Source organism: Alosa pseudoharengus, unplaced genomic scaffold (assembly GCF_046254945.1).
Source record: "Alosa pseudoharengus isolate Yale_2024_CS ecotype anadromous, Long Island Sound unplaced genomic scaffold, YU_APseudo_1.1 YU_APseudo_1.1_scf_24, whole genome shotgun sequence".
Taxonomy (NCBI): domain Eukaryota; kingdom Metazoa; phylum Chordata; class Actinopteri; order Clupeiformes; family Clupeidae; genus Alosa; species Alosa pseudoharengus.
In genome coordinates this window covers 27594780-27610357 of record NW_027468689.1, presented here as the reverse complement: position 1 = coordinate 27610357, position 15578 = coordinate 27594780, and the positions used below count along the sequence as shown (strand labels likewise).

At 41.3% G+C, this 15578-nt stretch overlaps 1 protein-coding gene across 1 annotated transcript; it reads right to left on the bottom strand.

Annotated features, from left to right (window-relative positions):
- Positions 1 to 1554: 1554 nt before the first annotated feature.
- On the bottom strand, positions 1555 to 12553 carry LOC143142608 (carboxypeptidase O-like). Its single transcript, XM_076303617.1, has 9 exons — positions 12414 to 12553; positions 10259 to 10319; positions 9877 to 9978; positions 4965 to 5069; positions 4751 to 4867; positions 4368 to 4455; positions 3988 to 4190; positions 3816 to 3900; positions 1555 to 2746 (listed from the first exon to the last, which is right to left on the bottom strand). Exons 1-9 carry the CDS (start codon positions 12473 to 12475, stop codon positions 2481 to 2483), a joined length of 1089 nt encoding a protein of 362 aa, XP_076159732.1. The 5' UTR covers positions 12476 to 12553; the 3' UTR covers positions 1555 to 2480.
- Between the last annotated feature and the right edge of the window lie 3025 nt (positions 12554 to 15578).

Here is a 15578-nt window from a genome sequence, read left to right as displayed (position 1 = left end):
GATGCTTTGTACATGAAATGTTTTTACAAACTACAGTGCAAAATGTGATAATATATTACATTTCCAGAAATAATTACATTTCTAAAAATAATGAAATACCCAAAATACATTCAAAGTGCACTTCTTACTCACACTTTCACACTTAGTTTTTGCTGATTGCTTACACATGTTTACATGTTTCTGCATGCCTCTTCCATTGCTTGCAGAATGGAGATCGTATGCTTTCCATTGTCATGCTGACAATAGGGTTTTTTGGGGAAGTGAAGGGGCAAGTATAGAGCTATGAAATGAAACGGGTACACAATGTATATGAACACAGTTGAACAGGTAGGCCTACACAATGACTTTTCTGAGGTCTATTTGTAGTGTTAAGGCTCAGACTGATTGGTGTTCAGTTTTCTGTGTAATTGATTTCAGCTGAGTGTGGGTATTTCCAATTATCAGTTTCAGTATCAGTGTTTTGCAGTTGGAATAGAAGTGTTTTTTTAATGATTGCGAGATACCATGCTTGAACGAAGCATCTATGTAAACAGTGTTGCATGTTGTAGAATTACAAACAAAGTTCAAAGAAGAAAATGTGTTATATCCCTCTGGCGCATAGCGGTCACTACAGTGGACAGCTGTTTAAAAGTAATTTTCTTCCTAAATGCAATTGTTTCTATGGTGGAATTCCATATCAGTTGTTAGAATGCTCTCTGCTGCCCCCCTTCATTAAGGTTTATTGAGTGGTAGGTTGTTAGAACTACAAGTAAACCTCTAAATCCAAGATGGCCGACAGACAGCCACACGGTCAGCCCCTGCTGGGATATCTTGTCAATCCTTCAGAAGAAGAACCCTAGAGGTAAAAAAAATATGATGATATGCAGGAATATCTAAGGAACAATATAATTATTTTAGTTTTGAACATTTTATTTCAAATAAGTCTAAAATTGCGATTAACGATGTGTCCAATATAGTGGACGTCATATTTCCAATACAAGTCATGTGGTTTATTCATCTTTTATTATGATTTATCTTGGTTATCTTATCTTGAAATTCAGTTCATTTTTGGTGTATTTATGTTAGTTTTAAAAATCTGTCAATTTTTGTGCAGATTAGATGTAGTTCATGTTAGTAAAAAAAATCATTTTATCATATTTTTAGAACACAAGCGCAGGAAAGAATAGGGAAGACTATAGAATGGTCCAGGAAATGCCCTTGATATTTTGAAAGCTTAGATGGAAGCTTTACAGTTGCGAGCGCTATTTGCTTTCTTATTTCGGCCTAAATAATAGGTCTATAGAACGTTGAAGTGTGTGAAAGTATAGTTAAATGCTTTTCAAAGCATAAAATGAAATAACTGTTCATGGATTTATGATAAAATTCAATTTGATTCATTCTTCCATTAAGTTTATTCTGTTTATGTTGAGTGTTTAAGCGCATGTAGTCCATTGTAGTGGACATGTCTGTAACTTTCTGAAAGAATCATATTTTTTAAAAAAAAGTGAATATTTGTTTTTTTCATGCTCTAAGAAGAGTAAAAACACATTTAAAAAAAATTGACTCAGGCTTTCATAATTCATGCATCAGAGGGTTAAGTATGGTTACACTGTGTTTAAGGTATGATTACAAGTTTAGGTTTTGGGGCTTTGGTGTAAGCATACATTTTTAGTCTAAGCGGTTCCCAAACTTTTTTTCCCGTGGACCACCTTCTACAGTAGGCTACATCCTGACTCGGCTCGCGTACCCCCACCATCCGACACATAAAAAAGTAACATTCTTATGACACATTCCAGGCATCATGTTTAATTAGCCACCCTACATGATAAATGTATGATAAACATGAACTGGTCTATGAGCTCTCACAGTGTGGAGAACAACATTAGACTGGTTAGATAGCATCCCACAGTAAACCACACACTGTGGCTTTAAGCAGTCGGTCTCCCAAATAACGTGAAGCCTAGGCCTATATGCCTCATCATACTTTCGTTTTCTTCGCGCAGTCTTTTCTGTCTCGTCCTTTCTTTTATCACCCTGCGCTTCACCTCCACCCTCATCTTTCTGCCCCCCCATCGTTACCTCCTTCTCTGTTTCTCTCGCTTCTCCTCTTCAATCGCTTTAATTAGGCCTTTTGGACAGTGTCCCTGTTTTCCATGTTTGCGTAGCCTTATACCTATCCTACACTTCCACGAAAGTAACGCCAGATACTGGCTGCCCAAAGGAAATCACGTGCATGTGGGTAGCCTATTTATTAATGAAAACATGGCCTAGCCTACTATAGAGTTTACAAATTATTTCCTTTAATTTCACGTTTCCATATCAGTATAACCCAATTCGAAAGTATTAGTTATTTATGAATTAATTAGATTATTAATTAATTAATCATTTTTAGACATTGCCCTTTTCATCTCGTGTACCCGCTAGTGGCAGCTCGCGTAGCCTACCACTACAGTTTGGGAATCCCTAAGCAATGAGCAAAAACTGTATTCACTTCCCCTCCTTTACAGCAGGGCGGTGCTAGTGAGCCATGAGGCCAGCAATGCTGTCCACAGAGTTGCTGTTACGCTAACAGCAGAACTGTGGAAGGTCTTGTCATGGACGTAGGTGATGATGGAGCGAGCTCCCTCATAGGCCTCCTCACAGGTGGGCTGAATCTGGTTCTCTGGGAGTTCAAAGGCGTGCTCACCCTTATCCCTCAGCTCGAAGGCGAAGGAGTAGGGGATACCGATGAAGCGAGCCCAGTCCATGGACAAGCCTCCGGTTGGGTCTGGGGAAAATCCAGATTCCATCACAAGGCATTTGTTTCACATAATTCTTCCTAGATCAGTCTCCCTGCATGCCTAATATTGTGTGTGTGAGTGTATGTACATCACACATATTTACAGTTTTTGCTGATTGCACACATACATACATACATACATACATACATACATACATACACACACATACTGGTACATACACACATACATACCCAAACACATAGACACACATGTACACACACACACACACACACACACACGTACACACACACACATGTGTGCATAGGCTACATAGAGTAATGAGGCATAAATCCTCATAATGATTGACATAACCCTTTAGCACAATGCATTTTAAACTTCTTTTAAAGGGACACCAGGCAAGCCTGATGCTTTTTCTCTACGAAGCTCCCCCTAGCGTCTGTACGTGTCGATACGTGTCGATACGTGTCGATACGTGTGCGAGCCCTCGCTCGGTCTGAAGTTTTTTTCCTTTTCTTTGCATCTACAGTCAAGGATTTTCGCTGCTTCTTCGCCGCCTTTGCCATATTACACGTTTGCAACACTCACTAGTGTTTCATTAGCCTGCCTCTGTGCTGGGGATGCAGGATGTAAACTCATCCTGTTTCTCGCAATGTCTGAGACTTTGTAAGACTGAAGGTCGGCGGGTCAGATACACCGAACTTGCAAGCGGGATATTCTTCCTACAGGCAGTAGGGGCGGGCAAGAGAGTCTTCATTCGCCCTGTAATGACTCATTTAACCATATACCGACTTACGAAGATGATTAATTAACACGAAAACATTGCCTGGTGTCCCTTTAACTCATAATGTCATTATTGATGCCATTACCGCATTATTCAGGGATAAAAGAAGCCGTATGCCACTCCAAGTTATAAGGGCTACATCATGACACTTTATACTGCACTTTGTAGCCCATACTGAGTTTACTGTAAGTGTAGTGTTAGAATACACTGTAGTAATTATACTCCACGGAGACCAAAAGTTATTGTCATCCTATTTATCACACTGATAATTAACGCTGGGTAACTGAGATTGTGATTGGTGGATGAATACATACATATTGTTTCTGTGACGGAACCCACTGTGTAGTTCATTCCATGGACTGACTTTATGGCTTTGGCTGCAGTGTTCACCAGCTCTGTCTGAGGAACACAGATGACAAAAGAAATGTAGACGCTACAGAGCTTCCAGTCAGTGGTCTCTGAGTTTCCACATCACTCTTATCTTACCAGCTCATCGTAGTTGGGGACCTTGATGTTGGGATGGCCGTAAGGGAAGAGGATCATCTGGCTAAACGAGTGGATGGTCAGGAAGCAAAGGATGTCTTTACTCCTTGCCCCCACAAAGTTCACCACAGCCCTGGTCTCATTCTCTGAATTGGCCTTGGGACCAGGGTAGATGATGGAGCAAGAGTCTGTAGACACACCAATGGCTGCGAACCCAACATCAGAGTCTCACATGTATTCCATAGAAGTTTCCAATTCTCACAAGAAGGTAATATCAATTCCATGCCTCCTTTTGAACACAGTAAAAATGATAAATATATATCTATATTTTTAGAACTGATCAGCTGTGCAATAGCCTGCTGTATGTGTAGAATGATACTCACTCCCCCACAGGAAATCATAGTTACGGTTGAGGTCTGTGCCAATACAACTGCCCGTGCCTGGTGATCTGTTTTTCCTCCACTGCCGAGTCTGGAGCAGTGGTCATTTATAAAGCCAAGGGAAATAAACATATAGTCAGGGATTATGTGATAGTTTTAGTATCCATCCTACTGTATCTAGTCTTCTATCTATCCCTCATTATCCATACCAGGACCTGTTCAAAAGTAGGTTTACATGAAAATATCAAAACAAGCTTGTCATCTTACAGTACTATCACCTTCTCTACCACTTCCCTCATACCATCTTTATATAATTTTTTTTTATTGGAAACCAAAATGTAAATGTTGGATTTCAACATGTTGTAGTTGTGATTGCTGAGACTCACCGTATTGTCTTTCCAAGTGTATGTGTAGCCATCCACATTCAGCACAGGGGTGATGTAGAAATCTAGGTTCTTGAGCATCTCCTCCACCTTGGCGTCAGTTTTGTAAGTGCGGAGTATCTGTGTTGGAGACAGAGAGTAAAGTAAGTCAGCGCATTTAAATATAAGGGATCTAAAAGAGCTGTAACAAGGCATTGAGTGCAATTAAACACCCCACCTCTTTGACAAAGTATTGGCAGAAAGCCGGAGAGATCCATTCTCTGGCGTGGATACCACAGTCCATCCAGATGGCCTTTTTGTTTTCAGTGGAATTCAGGCCAATCTATAGAAGTGATGAGATTTAAAGGAACATGTTACTCAATTTAATTTCCTAGATGGATTAAGTTTTAAAGAATCTGATACTTTAAAAAAACAAAAAACAATGTATCTTTGTAAAGCGGCAAAGTAGCAAAATAATTCCGTTTTAGCAGAAAGCATGACACTTTGCACAAAACATCAAATGGACAGGGTGTGCTGTGGTTAGGGTGACCACCAACCAGGTTACACTTGTATCTAAAAGTGAGGAATGTTCCATATTTCCGAATTGTTGCTTGATTGAGCCGCTTGACTTCCTGCCAGAGCGATAGTCAACAGGAAACCATTTACCGGCAGTTTATTTAAACAGAAATTATAGTCCTTGAGCCAGAGGGGTTGGTCTGTACAGAAGTACTTGCTTTTAAAAATACTTATTCAGAAGGAAGTATTTTTCCTTTTTAATGTAAAATTGATTTGGACATTAAAGCAACGGTTCAGAGTAATTTCACCCTATAGAGTCCTTTGCACCATGATCTCGAGCCAACCCCCCAGAAGGGGACACAATGAAAATAAATGAACACTCCCCTCAATGTCAACACTTATTTATTTGCATTGATGTGTGACTATACGTAGAGTTGATGAACTCCAGTGATATGCAACTTCCTTGCTGCAGACATTGCAGAGGACTTTATTTTCAACACTTTATTTTTTTATCAACACCATCAGGCAGTAAATGTTCCAATCAATAATAATAATAATAATAATAATAACTTCAATTTATATAGCGCCTTTCAAGATACCCAAGGTCGCTTTACAAGAGTGGGAGTAGGGGGGTAGGGGCAGGGTGGGGGTTTAGGGTGGGTAGGCAAGAGAGAGGAGGTGTGTTTTGAGGTGCTTTTGGAACTGTATCAGAGAAGTGGTGGAACGGATAGGAGGGGGCAGGGTGTTCCAAAGGGTAGGGGCAATTGCACAGAAAGCCCTGTCACCAAAGGTCTTGAGTCTGGTGCGGGGAGTGGAGAGTCCTTGCTGGTGGAGCGCAGGGACCGTGACTGGGTGTGCGGGTGGAGGAGGTCAGTGATGTACTTGGGTGCCAGTGAGTGAAGTGATTTGTAGGTGAGGAGGAGGATTTTGTAGCTGATGCGTTGTTTGATTGGCAGCCAGTGGAGTTTCTTGAGGATGGGGGTGATGTGCTGCCAGGGCTTGGTGTGGGTTAACACCCTGGCAGCTGAGTTCTGAACATACTGCAATCTGTTTAGGGCCTTGTTGGGCAGCCCAGACAGGACACCATTGCAGTAGTCCAGACGGGAGGTGGCAAATGCATGAATGAGAGTTTCGGTGACTGAGTCGGTGAGTGACGGCCGGAGTCTTGAAATGTTACGGAGGTGAAAGAAGGCAGATTTGGTGATGCTCTGGATGTGGAAACTGAATGAGAGTGTGGAGTCCAGAATGACGCCCAGGTTCCGCACTTTGGGAGATGGGGAGGTGGGACAACCGTCGATGACCAGGGTGAGGTCTCCAACCTTCCTGAGCAGTGGTGCTGGGGCCACCACCATGAGCTCTGTCTTGTTGGTGTTGAGTTTCAGAAGGTTGTTGGTCATCCAGGTTTTGATATCATGCAGACAGTTGTTGAGTTGTATTGGTGGGAGTTGTGAGGAAGGCTTGGTGCTGACATACAGTTGGGTGTCATCTGCATAACAGTGGAAACTGAGTCCATGGTTGCGGATGATCTGACCGAGGGGGAGCAGGTAGATGGTAAAGAGGAGGGGGCCAAGGACAGATCCCTGGGGGACACCATGGTTAACTGTTGCAGTGGTGGAGTAGGAGCCTTGCAGAGTGATATATTGTTTACGGTTGGAGAGGTAGGACTGGAACCAAGAGAGAGCAGTGTCGGTAAGGCCGATGAGCTCAGAGAGACGGGAGAGGAGGATGGAGTGGGAAATGGTATCGAAGGCAGCAGAGAGGTCAAGGAGGATGAGGATGGAAACAAGGCCGTTGTCTGCAGCAATCAGGAGGTCGTTTGTTATTTTGATGAGGGCGGTTTCGGTGCTATGATGGGGTCTGAAGCCCGACTGGAGAGGTTCAAAGAGCTCATGGTGGGACATGTGATGTTGTAGCTGGGCAGCCACTGCTCTTTCCAAGATCTTGCTCAGGAACGGAAGGTTGGAGATCGGACGGTAGTTGTTGGGGTCATCTGGGTCCAGGCCTGTCTTTTTGAGTGTTGGGGTCACGGCCGCCAACTTAAAGCTGGAGGGTACCACACCAGAGCCAAGTGAGGCGTTGATGATGTCAACCACCAGGGGGCAGACGGTGGGGAGACATGCCTTCACAAGGGTCATGGGTAGTGGATCCAGACTGCAGGATGACGTCCCGGCTTTGGTCACGAGGTCGAGGACTTGATCAGCATCAAGCAGGGAGAATGCGGAGAGGCGGCGCTGTGGTGGGCAGGCAGAAGGATGGTACATGTCCTGCCGAGGTAGTGTGGCTGGCGGGGAGGGTGTAGATGCCTGGAGCAGCTGGTGGATGGTGGCCACTTTCTGGTGGAAAAAGTCCAGGAACCTGGAGCAGAGGTCAGCGGCATCAGAGGGTTGCGGAGCGTCGGGAGGGTCAAGAAGGCGGTTGATGGTGGAGAAAAGCATTTTCTGATGCTTTTGTTGGCTGTTTATAAGTGTGGAGTAATGGAGTGTTTTTGCCTGGGTGAGAGCCTCTTTGTAGCACTTGATGTGGTCTCTGTAGGCTTCGAGGTGGACAGTGAGGCCGGATCTTTTGTGAAGCCTCTCAAGCCGGCACCCCATGGACTTAAGCCTCCGCAGCTCTGGGGTAAACCAGGGAGATGGGCGGGTGTAGGAGACCAGTTTGGTGGTGAGTGGAGCAACAGAGTCCAGGCTGAGGGCGAGGGCGCTGTTATAGTGTTCCACCAGGCCGTCAGCAGTGCGGTTAGAGGGGTGGATAGCCAGGTTGTCAGCTAGGGTGTTTGCCAGTGTAGGTATACACACACGCTTTGTGTTCCTGTATGTGATAGACCTTTTTGTAGGCTGCTTAGGGAGGGACACTGGGACAGAGAACAGGATGGCTTGGTGGTCGGAGACAGCCGGGTCCGTGCAGCAGAGATGGAAGGGGCTTAAGCCAACACAGCACACCAGGTCCAGGGTGTGCCCCTTGGCATGTGTAGGGCCCTGTACATGTTGTTTAATGTCAAAGCAGTCCAACAGTGAGAGGAAATCCACAGCGAAGGAACAGCTGCTGGAGTCTACATGGAGTCAATGATTCAGGCAGCACGTTTTCTTCTCTCTCCTTCATTTTACAGTCTAATTTTTGCTGATTAGAACGGCTCGGGGTCAAAGGTCATACGGAATCGATTAATCTGAACTAATTTTTTTAATCAGTTATTTTTTCTGAAATGAATTAATCAAAATTAATCAGTTATTTTGACAGCCCTACTTAAAAGGTTAAAATGCTACCAAGTATACATTTCTAAATAAGTCATCCATTTGGATTGTTTGTCTTTAAGTTATTGTCACTGATTCATAGTGGGCAATCTATTACACCAACTGGCTGGAAAGTGCAACAATTGTGGAGTCGGTACATCTCCAAACTCAAAAACAGTAGACTAACAGTCAATAAAAGTGGACTGTCAGAGCAGCACAAAATACTAAAAGCTAAAAGAGTGTCCTGTTCGCTCTTAAACTTTCCATCACATTTGGTGCCTCTGCCTAGCCACTTTGTAAATGGGCTAGAATTAGTTCTGTACTTTAAAGAACATTTCGAGCAATCGCATAGCCTACGTTCAATGTTGCAATATTATCAGGCCCTATGTGCAATTTGCTTTTGAGCAGGATCTTACAAGAACATTTCAAAATGAATGGAAAGACACAGTGATGATGAAATTTTGCACTCAGCTTTAGCCTAGGCTTATTGGCTATTGTAGCCTATACACCTATTCTATTAAACGCTGTGTGCTAGTCTATTAAACAGTAGAATATGACTGCTATGTTCTTGCACTATTTTCCCCCATGATCATATTGTTTCAGTTATCCAAAAGGCTCGAAGGATGCTCTTTATTATGGCAATTTTGGAAAAATAACTAATAAAAGTGAGGTGAGGTGCCCCCTTTTTGTCATGCCCCCCCCCACACACCGGTTGCTCGCTGGTGCCGACCCTGGTAGAGGTTTATATTGGGATGTCTAACATTAGGGGCATATCCAATCAGCATATCTAATCTGTTGACTGATTATGGAAGGAGTCTCTTGCTTTCAGATGTTTTTTCCAGGAAGTGTACAAGTGAAGGGATAGAAGAAAAAGGCTTTTAGAAAGAAAATACAAAAATACAGTATTTTATTTTGATACATTTTTTGGCTGCTGTATTTTGTAGCTTATTTTGATACATTTTTAAGGTGGGTATTTGGGGATATTTGGTTTATTTTATTTGGAAATACATTTTGATGCATTTGTGCCCATCCCTGCACCCACCCGGTAGTAGTGTCCCTGTGCAAAGTCATGCTTCTGCAAAACTGAATTATTCTGGTGAAAGCTCCTGCTGCACTATTTAACAACTTAACAGACATTTTCTCTCATGTACTTAGCATATACAGTCATATGGAACCTGTGAATACATGACAACTGTGATACAGTATGTTTAGCCTGGATTATATGACAGTATAAAAACAATATAGACTTATGGAACACTCCCTCTTAAGTTATTTTTACTCATGACTTTAAATTACATCATCACTTTTGGCTATATGTGGCCTTAAGCTTCGTCTCAAAGTGTTCTCTTTACTTGCCACTTGCTGTGGCCTTTTTTTTGCAGTTTCATTGTTACAGCAAGACCCCTTTACCTTGAGCAATGTAATGTCTCTGTTCTCATAGGACGTCCCATAGGTAATGGTGGACACTATCTCAGGGTTCTCAGTTTCAATCTTCCTCATCCAAGCCATGATCTATAGATAACCAGGCATCATTTGCAAGTTGTGAAATAAACAAATGGAATTTTGTTTTGAATACATTTGCATTGAATACCCACACTTCCTATTAGGCATGGTGTGTTGCCAGTGTTGTTTTACATGTGAGGAGGTCTACTGTTACTGTACAATTTGTAAAATCTTATTTTGATTATCCACTACAGTGGAGAGGTGTTACACAGTCAAAAGTTCTCCCACTTTAAGTAGGGGATGACAACATGAATACCAAACAATAGGATGATGATACAATGTGTCTCACTTCAGGCAGAGGGTGGTACATGGTATAGTCATAATTTCTTGGCTCCGTCTGTTTGAGAACTCTGTTCAGAAGAAGGAACAACACAATACTTCTATATTATGTTCATTTAAGACAAATACTATGGCAAGCGATTTTAACATTTACCCGCTAGACTGGATATGTATTGCAGATATCTGTAATTCAGTTTTGCCTAGTCAAAACGAACATTTTAGATATCCGCAATTGAATTCTTCCTATCCATAATTGTCATTTCAGATATCCACAAAGACATTCTTCCTAGGACAAATGACACCACATTTGCCATTCATTTCTATGGGGTTTATCATTACGGATATCTACAATTCAGTTGCAGATATCCACTATGTGAATTACGGATATCTGCAATTGAATTGTAGATATCTGTAATTCCAGTTAGAGATATCTACAATTTGATTCTGACTAGTCATAACTCCAGTTGAAGATATCTTTATTCACTTCAATTCAAGATATCTACATGTTCCTTTTCAGATATCTTGAATTAAGTTTTGACTAGGCGAAATGACATTGTAGATATCTGTAAATGGAATTTTGACTAGTCAAAATGACGTTGTAGATATCTCAAACTGGAGTTAGGGATAGTCATAATTTGATTGTAGATATCTATTATCAAGTTATAGATATCTTGAATGAGTTTTGATTAGAGATATCTGAAATTGGAGATATCTATAACTTTCATTCTGCCTAGTCAAAATGTAATTATAGATATCTTGAATTAGAGTTTTGACTAGGCGAAATTATGTTAGAGATATCTGTATTGCTATGCAAATTAGGCCCGCATCCCACTTTAGGCGGGAGAAGAGCATGTTGTTGTTCAAATCATCAAATCACATAGCACCTGTTAACTTTGTAATTAGCACTAATTAGCACCATGTCAGAGCAGCCAGAGGGCGAAGGAGTTTTTAATCGTCTTTTTAATGCTGCAGCCTATGCAAGACAGGAGCTGGCAGCAAGAATTGATGATTCAATGTTGCTTTGATTTTTTCGATTACAGCCAACACCATTTCCTGTAGATGGTGCTGGTGCATTTAGTAGCCTAGGCCTACTAATTTATGTAGGCTACGAAACAGAGATCAAGCCAGTTGATAACGTGAGAGTCTAATAAACCTGCACGGTATCCCTGAGTTTTAGTTATTTTAGATGTCAACAAGACATTACAGCCTGCATATTCTTCTTCCATTCATATAAATAAGGAAATAAGCCCACTTTTTCTTCGATTATGTTGGGGAGGGGAAATTAGCTGACAGAGAACGTCTAATAAGTAGATGGGCTCTGCTACGGAACTAAAGAGCAACGTCTTGCACAATAATTTGCACTAGTCATAATGACGTTTGAGATATCTTCACCTTTCATTTTGCCTAGTCAAAACTGAATTAAAGATATCTGCAATTGCCATTTAAGATGTGTGACGAGTTGAATGTTGTTTTCAATGACGTGATGACAAATATCTGTAATTCAGTTTTGCCTAGTCAAAACTAAATTACAGATATCTCTATCTGACGTTTCGACTAGTCACAATTACGTTACAGATATCTTGAATGACAATTCCAACTATCCAAAATGTAATTGCGACTAGTCAGAAAGACGTTGTTGATATCTACAATGTTAATTCCAGATAGTCAAACTTAGCGGGTAAATGATAAAATCGCTTGCCATACAAATACATAAACCAATAAACTCATAAAGTCAATGGTTACTTGTTAAACCATTATTCATAAAGTCAATGGTTACTTGTACTATGGTTACTTATGGAATATTATACCTAGAAAAGTTAGTTGTCAGTCAGCTTAAATTATCTCAAATTTCAGATTTTTGCACGTTTGGAAGCTAATATTCAGCCTGCACAAGTCGCATTTTTCTAAGTCTACCCTGAAGGAAAAAAATATATTGATCTTATCTCACTATCTACAACAGCTACTTGCAGCTGAAGCATTCTGTTGGCAGAGTGTAAAAATAGAAGAATAGAAGACTAATGTCCTAATGTCTAATTTGTTCAAATGTACAGATCACTATAACGTCTGGTAGCCAGTTCCATTGATTTTAGTGGAATACATTAGGTGCCTGGTGTAGCCTGCCTGTTAATGATTATGAAAGTTCACACAATGTTAATGCATCTTACCTTGCTGTGACTAACTGTCCATTTAGTAACAGCATCAGAACCACAGCCACTGGGCCCTTCATTACTCCACTGGTCCTCTGTCCAGCTGTCTGGCGGAGAATTCTGAATGAATGATCTCTCGGTTTGCAGCGATAATAGGAGTCTACCTAGACTAAAGGATGTGTGTGTGTGTGTGTGTATGTGTTTCATTAATAGGAACTTGAGGCTTCCTCTTTCTCTGTGTGTATGTGTGTGGGTTTGTGTTTGTGTTTGTGTCTGTAGGCTATACAGTATGTCTGTGTTGGCCTGAAACTGTGCGTAAAGACTTGAGATAAAGCCTCTAACCTGGAATTGCAAAACTTCGACATAGCAAGCATCTTTCAACATTCATCTTTCATGGGTGGTAAACGTCTTTCTGAAGAAAAAGGAAATATTGACCAGATACATTGTCAGTTTCAAGAAAAATCGGCCTTGATAAAGAAAGCCTTTGACATTCTTCATCATTCAGCATTCAAACATATTTCAGGGGAAGGACGACAGCATTATATGATAATTTCACTGAGCTATTTTAATCTGTGCAGGAGAATTCTGAGATCCTCAGGTCAGCAAGGTTAAGTAATGTTAATTTATAACTTAACATCTGTAGGCTGTATGACTGTACATGGCTCTGGACTGTACTGTTATGCATGACACAGTCTTGTGCTTTTCCCTAACAGATCTTTTCCAGGGTTTTTTTCGGGGAAGGGGCAAAAGGCGTTTCTCTGCCTGTGCCACATAAATCCCCAAAGATGTTCGATGTTACATTTTACCCTCTACCCTTGAGCGCACACCTAAAGAAGCACACCAGCTTGTTCACATGCATGCTGGGTTGGGTCACAGAACAACATCCATTGAGGAGAACGCAACTTATGAAGAAGTGAGTAGTGTTAATTTGCCCTATTGCAAGGGCGCAATCCACATACTCAGCGTTACTGCTCATCCCACAAATACATGTTCCTTATCAATGGGGCACCATTTGAAAGGGAGCTAAACAGGCTTTCCAATAGTATAAGATGTATTGCCAAAAAGCATTGTTACCACAGAGAAAAAAATCTATTATGTTTGTCCAGTAACAACAATGTTGTGTTTTTTTTAGATATCCACAAAACTTAAGGATTTATATCCCAAATTTGAGGAAATATCAGGAGGTTGGCTTTTGTATAAAGCAGGTACTCATCAGGAACCCTTTCAGATAGGGATTTTGCAGTATACGGTTTGTATTGGTCTTCAAATATTATAATAAAAAATTGAGACATTGATAGACTTATTTTTCAGGAGGTTGGGGATCGCATAAATTGACTCTCATTGCAACCGATGATGCTGGATAGTGAATGTGTGGAGATAGGTTTTAGTGTCATTTCTGTACTTTTTATGATCATTTTGTATGTTTTTTTAGTAATTTCGTGTTTTTTTTGGCCGGGGTGGGGGCTTGTGTGTGTGTGTATGTGTGTGTGTGTGTGTACAGGGGTGGGTGTGTGTGGTGTGTGTGTGTGTGTGTGTACATGGGTGTGTGTTATGAGGTGATCATTGGAGTGTTATGCCTAGACAATTATCAAAAATCAAAAATCCGAATGGGTGCTAGAAGCCATGAGTCTGGTCAAAATGTCTGTATAAAAAAAGGTTGGCATCAACAGAGTTTTAAATTCAAATTCATCAAGATTTTCATCAAGTCATTGAAAAGAATAAAATGCATCCGACAGCAGAACGGTGGAGAGAGGGTAGGGGCTAGGCCAAAGGTCTGTGTATGCGTGTGGGTGTGTGTGTGTCTGACAGAGGGGGAGAGAAAGAGAGAGGAGGGGGTTTGTATGACTGTATATATGCTTAAAGTTTTAGTGATATGAACCTGAATAAAAGAATCAAGGATGTGATGATGCCAAGAGCCTAAAAATGTTTCAGCCATGTGTCTGTGAACTAAAATAAAAAAATAAATCCTACATTTAAGCTGAACCTTAAAGGAACCGTCACTGGAAAAATACAAATTAAAGTCGCGTGATGCCGCGTGATCCCGCGCGCGGACCACGAGGAAAGCTGGCCAAGTCGAAGCACTGCCCACTGTATGTAAGAAATGTATTTCAATTAATCATAAAATGGCCCTGATATGTCACTAGACATTAAGAAATCATGTTCATTTCAAATACTTATATCACTGACAACAGTAGTCTGACCAGGATATTGTCATTTAAAAAGTGAAGTTGCAGCCCTCAACTGATGTTGATGTTGTGTTTTGTCATGTCATGTTGTGTTTTGGCCTGATGCGCCACCCTCTACCTATCTACTAATCACAAAGAGCTATATTTTGGGGCACCAGCGCATGGCGTACAGTTCGTTTTTCAGTCGCGCGAAGTTGAATTCGGTATTTTGCACCTTTATTTTTTAAGCATTGCGCCCAGGGGTGTGGCAATTAACAACCTAGGGCGGGCCCTGGCGCGTTGTCTAAAAATCGCTATCATACACCACCTAAACCTGGTCAGAAGTCAATGGCGAGTTGTTCATATGCTATTTTAAGAGCGCATGTCAACAGTCATATTGGCAGGTGCACGCACCATCCTTCTATCATTCATGAACGCACACCAGCGCACGTCCATGCAAAGCATTACAAATTGCACGATTACAATGGTAAACATAATTAGAATAAAGATATTACGAAATACTGTACATCTCATGATGAGTAGTTATTCACCATCATTTGCAAATTGGTAATGACGGTTAAAAGTGATTAGGGGAGAGGCGAGAGACACGTATGGTTGGACGCACTGTCACGAGATATAAGCAACTCCTCTGCAGGATAAATGTTGTTTTATTCAGTCATTTGAGCAACATTAGGGTAAGTGTTGCTTTTTCCAGCCTATGTTTTCGATGGTAACCCATTGTCAGTCAATAGTGAAAGTAACTGCATATAACTGTCTTGTCGTTGACTGACTCCTTGGTGAAGTTAGTTTCACTTTGCCAATGAGTTCAAATAATAGACGAGTGCAAATGCGTGAAGGCTATGCTAGGTTTTAGTAAAGCATGGTTTAAGAATGACTATTCCATACGGTCTCGCAAGCAGCCTCCTTCAAATGTGCCGTTGAATGCCAAAATACCGATGCATTTATTTGACATATCGCGCATTGCGCAGTTAAAGGGAATGACAGATGTCATTCTCAT

What these genes read in the sequence shown, in the direction of transcription:
- LOC143142608 (XM_076303617.1), bottom strand. Translation starts at nt 12,475, where the DNA reads ATGAAGGGCCCAGTGGCTGTGGTTCTGATGCTGTTACTAAATGGACAG. An exon ending in ACACTTGGAAAGACAATACG is followed by an intron (nt 4,456 to 4,750) that starts GTGAGTCTCAGC and finishes CCACTGCTCCAG; the next exon opens with ACTCGGCAGTGGAGGAAAAA. An exon ending in CTATGATTTCCTGTGGGGGA is followed by an intron (nt 4,191 to 4,367) that starts GTGAGTATCATT and finishes TTGGGTTCGCAG; the next exon opens with CCATTGGTGTGTCTACAGAC.